The following is a 12,514-nucleotide window of genomic DNA, read 5'->3' as shown; positions in this document are numbered from 1 at the left end:
AGCTGTGCTATGCTGACTCAGCATAAGTAGGCCTCTATACTGTCTAGTGCTTAATTGTTACTCGGCAGGAAAATTTCATTTTTTGAGAGATTCTCGGAAGATAGTCACTCTGTTGATTGCTTTTCCCAGATGAAATAAACGCCTTCACTTTTTTACGTTTTACAGTGAGTATAGTAAATACAGAGAGACTGACGGTCCTCAAAGAATTTCTCCAAAAAAAAAAATGAAATTTACTTGCCAGGTACAAGACAAGATAAAGGCCTACATGTGCGATGTTAGCACTGTAGGACGTCAAGGCTTGATGTCCTAGGGTATAGTCCATACTATTTTTCTGACTTAACATCAGAAATAAAACAAGAACATATATAGCATACCCTCACAATTTCTTTTTATTAATTTCTTTAAGAGTTGTATTCATTTATTTCATTGATGTTTACCCTGTTCCAGTACTAAAAGAATATTTCACTTATACAGTGGCCCATGGCCAGGGAAGCTCACAACCTTATCTGCTGATGTTGCTGGCAGACTTTTCCTATCTGTCCTGTAGATCTTTCGCAATTTAGTACATTTGTATCGGTTTAAATACATAGATGTGTATGAGTTTATATACATAGATGATTACGATTATGATTGCGAAGTGAGCTGAAAGTTATACAGCTAACCCTACTAGGTTTCACAAAATGTTTTACACTTAATCGAATGAAATTGACTGACGCAGATTCAGCGGACTTGGCGGTGGGTAGTTTGGTAATTATCTCCCTTACACGAACCTCTTCACTGTCGCGGGAAATATTGAGAGAGCATTCAAAGAAAAGAAAGAGGTATTGTCTTTTGAGCTTTGCTCTGCAATGCCTGTCCCTGACCTGGGCGAGCCTAGAATGTCGCTCTCCACGCAGCAGGGGGACGATGACGGACAGTACCTGGTCATGGCCAAGATTGACAACGTCAGAAATGTGTCCAATATCCTGAAGGCGATCCACTTCAAAGATGTGAGATACAACAACAACATAACGTTTACCCTAAGGCTAGTCTGAGATCCCGCTGACGTTAGTCCTGGATGGCAACGTTTGTAGGGCCTCGCATAGTCATGGGTGGGCTCCCTTTAGCCCGATAGGATGAATTGTAAAATGTCGGAAAGCAGTCAATTACTAACGTACCTAGGCCATCCAACCACTCCTTTACAATGCTTAGGGTCCTAGGGCATTTAACTGTGAAAATCCCGAGATATCAATCGTCCCAAAGGTAAATATCCATCCATATTTATTAAAGTCCCCTTTTCCGCTGACTTTTCATTTACGAAATGGCCGCCATTCATACGGCACGCATGCGCTGCCTGGTGGCTGGATACAAAATTATCCCTCCCTTCAGTTATGCTGGTTATGAAGTCCTTTTGTTGTTATGCGATCAGGTGCAGGCTGGTTCGAGTCCCATCTATTTTAGATAGTACAAATAGTGCATCAGGGAACCAAACTAGAGCCATTGTGCCATTGTTTTGATATGCCTGACCTCCACAAATGAAGCCAGTCAGCCGTTGCGTATTCATCTGCCTGGCCGTGCATGTGTGCCATGTAGATGGCGGCTATTTTATAAATGAAAAGTCAGTGGAGAGGGGGACTTCAATAAGTATGGATGGATATTTACCTTTGGGATGATTGACATCTCAGCATTTTAACAATCGGGTTCCCTAGGACCCTAAGTATTGTAAAGGAGTCGCTGGACGGGCGAGGTACGTTAGTGATCAACTGTTTTCTAAAATTTTACAATTCATCCTACCAGGATAAAAGGGACCCAGCCATGACTGCGCAAGGCCTTACGATCGTTATCATCCAGGACAACGCTGTTGCTAATATCCTCACCTACGAAACTGATTAACTTGCTATGTGGTGGTCACATTGACTGGTAGAGCTTCAGTGGTATCAAGTGCCTTGCCGAGGACAGCCATTTTGAAGTGTCACGTGACCTACTTGTGTGTTTGAAATGCTACTGATTTCTGGTATTGAAATCCTCAAGAAAACTATTATATTTCGATTGCCATCTGCAAGAACAACTTCAACCTACTTAATTCAATCCAAACTGGCATGAAAAAGAACTTGTGCATGTAAGTTTGGGTGCCATGAGCACGGATCTCATTGAGATCGGCTCCTTCGAGTTGGAGTGTGCAGATGTGCGGCGATTTGTTTGAGAGTCGGCGATAGATTCACTGTTATGATGAATGTATGAATTTTAATTTTAAAATAGCACACTATGTCCATCTTGATGGACTACATGGCCTTATGTTCGCAGACACTATATGTTCTTTATGTTTTCGTCTGTCGATTTATCTTAAGCACAATGTCGATCTGCCGCATGGTTCCGAGATTCCATGGTGATGCCCAAAGTGAATGGCTGTACTGAGCCGCGACATTTTTGACAAAGCCGTTTAACTGCATCAGGTTTTTAAATGGAGCGTGTTCTGACCGTGGTGGGGGCCAACCTTGGTCGAACAAAAAAGTTTGCCAAACCTAATGTCAAAGCAGTCTCAGACTATAAAGTAAATGTTGTAAGCGACTTGTTATGTGCGCACAGGTGCATGTATCCCCCAAATCAGTTTTGACTTATAAAGGATACTAGAGATATATTTGACCTCAATATTTATAGCTCAATTAAGTTAAAGGTTGAGATCTATTTTCAACAATTTCTGATATTTACCTACCTCAACATTTAATCATTGAATTAAAAAGTCCAGGGGGTTCATTTTTGCAGGACACTTTGCGGAACAGAGAGAGCCTTTAAACCCACTTTATAACAACTGCACACGCATTTCTGGTGTGCATTACATAGAATAGAACCTTTATTACCAGTCCTGAGTCGAAATGTTGTTGAAATGCACAGAAGTATTTTCTTCTCACTCAGTAAAATAACTTTATGCTGTCACGATGAGTTGGGTGTACTAGAAATGTGCACCACAACATACAGAAATCAATATAACAAAACCACGCATCCATTCTTAAATGCCAAGTTACTGGCCCCGATAGCTTCGTTGGTAGAGCGTCAGCTTCGGAGCAGTAGATCCAGGGTCAATCCTGGATTGGGTCACACCTTTGACCTTCAAAGTGGAAGTTGTAACTTCCTCCTTTGGCGTTCAGCGTTAAGAGGGTAGTGCAAAGACTGGTTGACCCGTATCAGTATTATTGCTCGGGCAGGGCGGCTTACCTGCCTTCGGTAAGTTGTCTTAGTGAAGCAGCACTAGATAAAAGAGCGATGGAAATCCGTCCTGTAACAAGGAGGCACATTAAATGCAATTTAAGGATTCCTTTGTTGTCGCACGGCTGAAAAATTGTCAAGAACAAAGTTAAACCCCAAACGCTAACTCACTCTTAATGCCAAGGTTGGACATGATTTCTGTAGTCATCATGGATGTAGAACAGAAAGTACAATTTTCCCAGTCAATCAGGCGAGAAGCATTAATTCTGAACGCCCACTCAAGGCTTGTTGCTATTGTCTGCACATCTGCTTCGTTGTGCATTTTTTCTGACCAATGGCCTCAAATACAGTCCGGATTTTGAATGCACCCGATGCATTGAGCTTAATACAGCTGCCATTATTATTAAAAGCTGTAAGATACATGAGGTCAGTGGACATTTCTCCAGATTTCTGGTATGTGCCAGCCCGAATTGGAGAAGCTGCTCACTGTAGTGCACTGACAAGATTGTAGTATATGTACATGTATACAAATTTTATTTGCCAGACAGCCACTGTGTTTGCCAGCTCTATGGGGTTTAAGGTGACCGTTGAAGATGCTAAGTGTGTACAGGCCAATGCCTTCATCCAGGCAGGTATATTCCATGAGTTTGTCATCAAAGAGGAGCAGGTCACCTTCAAGATCAATCTCACTGTGTTAATGGTGGGTGAACAAAATAACTTTCTGCTTGCATTTTGGAGTTTTGAATTTTGAAAAACTCTGGTAGCTTTTGATTCACTTTTTGGAACTGCAGAACCAAACACCTGACAGTACAAGTAGGGCCTTCATGTCACAGGTTTTCGATGGAAAGGTTGCAAATTTATGTTGTAAAGGTGCAGTTTTTGCCCACAATTGGATGATCAGAAAAAGACAGAGTGAATGAAGTCCACATTGTTTACGTAGCTTTAGTGCTGGTGATGTATACTCATAGCAATAACCAGCATTCATTCATTGACTTCTCCTAAACATGTGTGATGTTTATTTGTTAAAGCAGGTTAGTGGTATATTCAGTTTTACATTCAGTAATCCTAACTATTAATTTTGTTTTCCTTTCTCCAGGACTGTTTAACCATTTTTGGTGCCAACCCCTCAGCAGGTTCAACCACCAGTCTGAAGATGTGCTATGCTGGATACGGAAGTCCGCTAACACTACTGTAAGATTTGAAGACACTGCTGACGTCTTAATCATTTAGGGGGGCCTCCGTGGCCAGTGTGGCACAATGAGCAAGGAGCCTCTCACCAGTGTGGACGCTTTGTCTGGCTCATGCTGGCTTCCTCTCTGGCTGTATGTGGGAAGGTCTCTGCGGATGCTTGTGTGTTTTGTCATATAGGCGAAATATTCCTGAATACGCAATAAAACACCAAATAAATAATTATAAAAGTTTTAATCATTAAAAACATCACTTCAGAGGGGGCTAACTTGGAGAGTTTATTTATAGCCTTTGGACTAGAACAGTGGGGTTGCAAGTTCAAATCCAGCACCTGGTGTAAAATTGAAACTCTGAAAAGCTTGGAATTTGAAGTGACCTTTGCAAGCCTTAAAAAGCCTGGAAAATCTGGGAGGTTTATAGATGGGCCTGGAAAAGCCATGAAATTGAGACTGAACCATCCTGAGCTAGTGTGTATACTATGCTGACATTCCCTTGAGGAGACTTATTTTCCAACATTTCTAAAATTGTACAGTGCACTGCTGTATATAAGTGTATATCAAAGGCTGAAAGTAAATAAGGTCACTTCACATTGCCTCAAGCTTGTGAAAGTGCATAATATTTATTCCAAGCAGCCTGGGAAATGTGAATTTATGGCCTGGAAAAAAGCCTGGAAAATTTTTGAGGTGTACGAACCCTGACTTCTGCTAGATTCCTGTTAACATTTATAAGCTTGAGATGTGAGTGGTACATGTATAAAGAGTGAAACTGTGTTTATTGTTGGTCTTCTGTTTCAGTTTAGAGGAGGAAGGAGTACTTACAGACTGCAGTATCAAGACGCTGGAACCAGACGAAGTGCTGGATTTCAACTTTTGTAGCACAAACGTTATTAACAAAATTATTATGAAGGTGAGAACTGATGATGTTCATGATTGAGGGGCAGAGATTATGCTGGTTTTGGGGCCATCACTGGTTCTGTTGACTATAACAATTGTTGTTGTCGCAGGCGGTTGCATCTGACCAATGGGGTTGCAGACTCGTACCTACAGCTGTAGCACTCACAGGATTGGCTGAATCATTAGCTCAGGACATATGTTGTTTACTATAATTACTATGTAATGGATTAATTTAATTATTTATTTATTTATTTATTTGATTGGTGTTTACGCCGTACTCAAGAATATTTCACTTATAATACGGCAGCCAGCATTATGTTTGGAGGAAACTGGCCAGAGCCCAGGGAAAACCCATGACCATCTGCAGGTTGCTGTCAGACCTTCCCACTTACGACGGGAGAGGTAGCTTTTCTGTTGTTGTTTTCAGTCCACGTGCCTGAAAGAATCTTCTGGTTAAATTTTTGTGTTGTTGCTTCCAGCGCGATTGTCTGAATGAATCTTCTGGTGAATGTTTTCTGTTGTCATTTTTCCAGCCCGATTGTCTGAATGAATCTTCTGATGGATGTTTTCTGTTGTCATTTTTCCGGCCCGATTGTCTGAATGAATCCTCTGGTGAATGTTTTCTGTTGTCATTTTTCCAGCCTGATTGTCTGAATGAATCTTCTGGTGAATGTTTTCTGTTTCTGTTTCCAGTCGGAGTGCCTCAATGAATCTTCTGGTGGATGTTTTCTGTTGTCGTTTTTCCAGCCCGATTGTCTGAATGAATCTTCTGGTGAATGTTTTCTGTTGTCATTTTTCCAGCCCGATTGTCTGAATGAATCTTCTGATGGATGTTTTCTGTTGTCATTTTTCCAGCCTGATTGTCTGAATGAATCTACTGGTGAATGTTTTCTGTTTCTGTTTCCAGCCCGATTGTCTGAATGAATCTTCTGATGGATGTTTTCTGTTGTCGTTTTTCCAGCCTGATTGTCTGAATGAATCTTCTGGTGAATGCTTTCTGTTTTTGTTTCCAGTAGGAGTGCCTCAATGAATCTTCTGATGAATGTTTTCTGTTGTTGTTTTCCAGTCAGAGTGCCTCAATGAATCTTCTGATGGATGTTTTCTGTCGTCGTTTTTCCAGCCCGATTGTTTGAATGAATCTTCTGGTGAATGTTTTCTGTTGTTGTTTTCCAGTCCGAGTGCCTGAAGGAAGCATTCAGTGAGCTTGACATGACCAGTGATGTGCTAGAGATCATCATGTCACCAGATCATCCTTACTTCAGGCTCTCCACATTTGGATATGCAGGGAGTGCTTATGTACGGGTCATTTCCTCTTTATACATTTCTGGATATAACTGATATAACTTTGGGCTTTCATAAGAAACATGTTATTGGAGGCATAACTTTTCTCAGCAAAAATAGGGTAAGTCAGTAGGCCAAGTACATTTTTTTCAAATTCTAGCTAATGAAGATTTTAAAAAAATTAATTAAAAGCCAGGTAAAACTAGGGCCCTTTATAAGTCAGATTACATATGTCTTGCTTGATGGTCCGGGCCATGTAGCTTCCTTTAAGCTTTTTGTAGAACAAGTTGATTTTGGTTACCATGGCAACACACGATTGTAACGGTTTTTTCACTTTATATGGCATCTGTCGACATCACAACATTTTGTGTGTGTGTACCTCTACATAAAGAAGTTTCTAACACAAAACCTTTTCGGTTGCCTGTAAGTCTTAGTGATCTCAATGGCTGATGGTCGTAAGCTCTGAACACAGCAGTTTAAGAACTACCCATCATCTGCTCAACACAGACAATTAACTATAACTCCTGACCTGTAAATTGATTAGCCATGATGATAGTAAAGTGGCATTGTTGAATACAATGCCCAAATTGACTATAAAACTCACAAAATTTTATATTTGGTAAAACATGAGAAAATTTGTCTTGAAGTTGTTAGAGGATGTGACTAGATGTGACTCAGACCAGTGCTGTATATTTTGGTTTATTTATTTATTTATTTATTTGATTGGTGTTTTACGCCGTACTCAGGAATATTTCACTTATACGACAGCGGCCAGCATTATTGTTATATTTTGGTGTAAGTAGACCTACTGTTTATATGGTCTGTTAATACTCATATATTTCATGTTTATTGCATTGTGTTCCACAGATTCTTAAATGTTTTTTTTTAGCCTCATGTAATTCTGTAAATACAGTTTGTTTATAACCCCTCCCCTTTGTTGTTTTCAGTCTGACTTCTCCAAAGATTCAGACATGGTGGAATCTTTTCAGTGTGATCAGCTGCAGACAAACAGGTAACATTGAAGAGACAAACAGGTAACATTGAAGAGACAAACAGGTAACATGGAACAGACAAACAGGTAACATGGAACAGACAAACGGGTAACATTAAACAGACAAACGGGTAACTCAGAACAGACAAACGGGTAACTCAGCACAGGCAAACAGGTAACATTGAACAGACAAACAGGTAACATTGAACAGACAAACAGGTAACATGGAACAGACCAACAGGTAACTCAGCACAGACAAACAGGTAACACAGCACAAATAAACAGGTAGTACTGTAACACAAACAGGCAACACAGCACAGACAAATTGGTAACACAGCACAGACAAATCAGTAACACAGTATAGACAAACAGGTAACACAGCACACACAAACAGGTAACATGGCACTGACAGAATGGTAACACAGGATAGGCAAATCGGTAACAGTGTACTGACAAACTGGTAACTTGTCACAGACAAACTGGTAACAGAACACACAAACAGGTAACACAGCACACACAAATAGGTAATGCAGCACGGACAAACCGGTAACCCTGTATAGACAAACAAGTAACATGGCACAGAAAGACAGGTAATACAGCACCGACAAACTGGTAACACTGTACAGACAAACTGGTAACACTAATACAGACAAAGGGGTAGCACTTTACAGACAAACGGGTAACATTGTACACACAAACTGGTGAAAGCTGTACAGAGGAACAAGTACAGACAAGCAGGTACCACTTTTCAGACATACAGGTAACTCTGTACAGGCAAACAGGTACAGACAAACAGGTACAGACAAACAGGTAACTCTGTACAGGCAAAAAGGTACAGACAAACAGGTAACTATACAGGCAAACAGGTACAGACAAACAGGTAACTCTGTACAGGCAAAAAGGTACAGACAAACAGGTAACTCTGTACAGGCAAAAAGGTACAGACAAACAGGTAACTCTGTACAGGCAAACAGGTACATACAAACAGGGAACACTGTACAGACAAACAGATACAGACAGGCAGGTAACAGTACAGACAAACAGGTATGATTTGTACAAACCAAAAGGTGACATGGCACAGGCAAACAGGTAACACTGTACAGACAAACAGGTACAGACAGATAAACAATACAGATAAGCAGGTATGATTGTACAAACAAATAGGTGGTTTTGTGCAGCAGATTCTGGTTTCTATTCTGATAATTCACCATATCATAGCTTTGATAAAGTACATTTTGAATGATTGCAGCTGGCTACATCAGCACTATTTAACTGATATGTTGTAAACTTTTGATGATGTAGATTGGTGGGTCATGCCACAGGGTCAAGGTGTTTACCGTTCAGTTACCACTTGTAGATCATACAAGATGTGAGTTCAATCCCATCCTCAGACAAGGAATTTTTGGATTCCACTACTTCCATTTTGCTGGAGACCACTTGCTGTCAAGCAGTATGACCTGTGTCACTCATGGAATGTTTGCCGAAAGAGGTTATTAAAGGTTAAAGGTTTCTCTCGGCACTCTAATTCCTCTACCATTGTTGTCCAAATAGGTGAATACTTCTTCGGTATGGCTTCAATCTGACTAACAGCACACAAACCATTTTTCAGATACAAACTCTCCCTATTGAAGCCATCGGTGAAAGCCCTGGGATTATCCTCGCGGATATCTATCCGCACAGATAACCGAGGCTTTCTCTCCTTACAATACATGATCAAAGCTGAGGACGGCCAAGTCTGCTTTGTGGAATATTATGTAAGTTCAGACAAAGATCTTTATGTAATCACAATATCTTTTTGCTTATTTAACAGACCCCTACTTGACAGGCTCTTAAAGGATATGTGAAATGCATGGTTTCTGTTCCTTAATGCACAGTATATGATGTGATCTAACATATAGAAGTAGCAAAAGCTTCACACCTTTTTTCTTAGGGCATAAAAATGGCTTTAAACTAAGGTTCCATTGGTCACTTACATCGGAAATTAAGTAGCCTGCCGTGATAGCTGTTACAGAAGAACTGAATAGGGGGGCACTAAACTGGGTTCAGTTTTATGAAGAGTACTGAGTGTTCAGTTTCCCTTAGCTAAGTGCACTTTTTATCTCTTCCAACATATGTTTTCATTATAGTTAAGAGCTCACAGCTAAGTGGGCTTCATGAAACCAGCCCCAGGTTCTACTTTCCCAGTATGTTTATCGATGACTGAAGATTTCTGAGCATTGATGGAAAATATGAATGAGATAGAGGGGTTATTAAGAAATATAAAAAAGGAAATTTTTTTTTGGATTGTTTTGGCATGTCTTTCCTGATTTTCCTTAAAACCAATCATTTTATTGTACCATACCTTTTCCTGTATGCTTTAAGGCTCATGGTGGCTTAGTAGGGGTGCACAGTGGGCAGTAGCCATGCCCTGGACATGCGTCTTGGGTCATGCTCAATCTTTATGCAGGAAATTGTTGAGACCCTCTGCCAGCTGAGTTGAGACTCCTTTGCCAGCTCCCTGAGCCTCGGTGATGATGGTGTGGTCTGACATGAAGTTTGTATAAGATCACTTTCCATCCACAAATATCAGAATATAGGTGTGAGAAAGTTTGTCAGTTAATGGTCAAAGGCCAGTGGTTTACTCCACACATGAAACTGGTCACCTTTGCTTGAATGAGATACTTGTATTCGCAAATGTGGTATTATGAATATCAGTCTAAGGTGTATTCAGGTCAGGTAATTCAAATTTCCCTCTGTCTTGATTTTACCTTTATGCCAGGTACCTGGCTATGAAAAATGTTTTGTTTTTTTCTGTCAGGATTTGTGATTGCCTGATCCTGATTACCACTGTAAAAATGAAAAATTGCTAAATGTGTTATGAACTCTCAGTAAATAAATTAAGTGTTCATTGAAGAAATGTGCATTGCTCGAGTCCTGGCCATTGGATGTTTATCACTTGTTCATATCCATGCATTGCCGATAACTTGTTGTTTCTAAATTCTTGTCAGGTATTTTGTGTTTCTTGGTTTCTTCCATTTTCTATTAACCTGATTGACTTAATATGTATAATATGTATTAAATAATCCTTTTAGCTCATCATAAAACTCTGTTGTTTTTATTATGAATAATATGACGTTTGATGTGTTCGTTTGACTTCTGTCATCTGTCATTCACCAGTGTGCACCTGACGAGGAAATGGATGACCCAGAGTACTGACGGCTGTAGTGTGTAGTGGAGAACAATCCTGTGTAAAGATGCCTCTCAAATGAATTCAGGAGAAATGTTTCTGAATCCACTTGGTTGTACAAACCCATCCACATGTGGATCCTTCAGGGCGTGTTTCGGCTTGTGAGTGGACAGCTATAGTGCCATCATTTTCGAAGCACTTACTTTTTTTTGGTGATACTTTCCACTCCACAAGGATGTACGCTAAAACTGATGTAATGCATCAGTAACCATATATTACTGTGGGACAAGTACCATATACCAGATAAACATAATCATGAACCTATTGAGAACTGGGTTTTGTGACTTATGGCTATGCCAAAACTCAGCTACAATGTAATGCAGTTGCAAGGTGATGAGATATAGGCATGATTGTCTGAGACACTTGTCATTTGTATTGCGAGATTTGTAAAAGATTGTGGTTTTTATGTGTAGCTGCATGATCAGTGTTAAAGCCCAAGCCGTTATTATATATTCAACAGCCTGTTTTCGTGGACTGTACATGTATATGTATTGCTGCCCTGTTACTGAAGGTAACATGAATGATTTGTGACGTGATTCTAGACTCTCGATTAACCTTTCATGATTAACCTTTCCTGATTAACCTTTCCAAACTGTCAATCAAGAACATTCAATTGACCTATCATAAGCATTGTTGAAAATAAGTTTAACTGGATCTCTCATACATTGGTTACAAATGTTGAATCTTTCTGTGACATCATAACGTCACAATTGCTTTCACCGGGAATGGAATGAAAAGTAATGTTGTCACAAGAAGGTTTGTTGGGATGTCAGGTGTGTTGGATCCATCACACCAGCTCAGTCGGTTAGCACGCTAGCGCAGCGTAATGAACCAGGATCCTCTCACCAATGCGGTCGCCGTGAGTTCAAGTCCAGGTCATGCTTGCTTCCTCTATGGCTGTACGTGGGAAGGTCTTGCAGCAACCTGCGGATGGTTGTGGGTTTCCCCCGGGCTCTGCCCAGTTTCCTCCAACCATAAGTGAGATATTCTTGAGTATGGCATAAAACACCAATCAAATAAATAAATAAATCCATCACACCATCCTGACACCCAAGAGTTTACATGCCCTGTATAAACACACCTTCTGAACTATCCTCACACCAGTGACTTCATTCCCGCATTTGAACCAGAACCAAACCCATGAGTTGTAAATATTTTTATGCAAATTTGTTAAATGCAGGCTGCTGGCAGCTGAACCATTTCATCTTCCAATTCAGAAGCGCTTAAATCAACATATGATGCATAAATCTTTTCATGATTGTGTTGTGCCAGCGTCGACATTAAGTGCCGTTTCATATTTCTTGCTGTTTGTTGTACTGATTTTTACAGTATTAAATGTTCATCAAATTGATGACTTGGGTCTATTTATTTCTGAGCACCAGGCACACTCACAAGCCATTAATAATGTGATTTGGGGCCTCCGTGGTTCAGTTGACCCAGGAGCTTCTCACCAATACGGTTGCTATGAGTTCAAGTCCAGCTCATGCTGGCTTCCTCTCCGGACATACGTGAGAAAGTCTTCCAGCAACCACCTGCAGATGGTTATGGGTTTCCCCATCAAATTAAATAAAATAAATAAATCAAATAAATATTTGGCAGAACATTTCACATATTGCTTGACTGAAGCTTTGCCTGCAATGAATTTCCTTCAAACTAATAGTATTTGGAGGAAGACATATTAAAATGTGCCAGCGGATTTCAAAATAGAATTTATCAGTTTTGTCGCATTCATTGGTGTTAAGCAGTCAATAC

At 40.2% G+C, this 12,514-nt stretch overlaps 1 protein-coding gene across 1 annotated transcript; it reads left to right on the top strand.

Annotated features, from left to right (window-relative positions):
- Positions 1 to 791: 791 nt before the first annotated feature.
- LOC135476565 (cell cycle checkpoint protein RAD1-like) lies at positions 792 to 12,113 on the top strand. Its single transcript, XM_064756630.1, has 8 exons — positions 792 to 989; positions 3,728 to 3,883; positions 4,280 to 4,374; positions 5,166 to 5,277; positions 6,438 to 6,560; positions 7,493 to 7,557; positions 9,146 to 9,290; positions 10,693 to 12,113. Exons 1-8 carry the CDS (start codon positions 849 to 851, stop codon positions 10,729 to 10,731), a joined length of 876 nt encoding a protein of 291 aa, XP_064612700.1. The 5' UTR covers positions 792 to 848; the 3' UTR covers positions 10,732 to 12,113.
- Positions 12,114 to 12,514: the final 401 nt, after the last annotated feature.

Source organism: Liolophura sinensis, chromosome 10 (genome assembly GCF_032854445.1).
Source record: "Liolophura sinensis isolate JHLJ2023 chromosome 10, CUHK_Ljap_v2, whole genome shotgun sequence".
NCBI lineage: Eukaryota > Metazoa > Mollusca > Polyplacophora > Chitonida > Chitonidae > Liolophura > Liolophura sinensis.
Note: the sequence above shows the minus strand (reverse complement) of the source record. Positions and strands in the feature narration are given on the sequence as shown.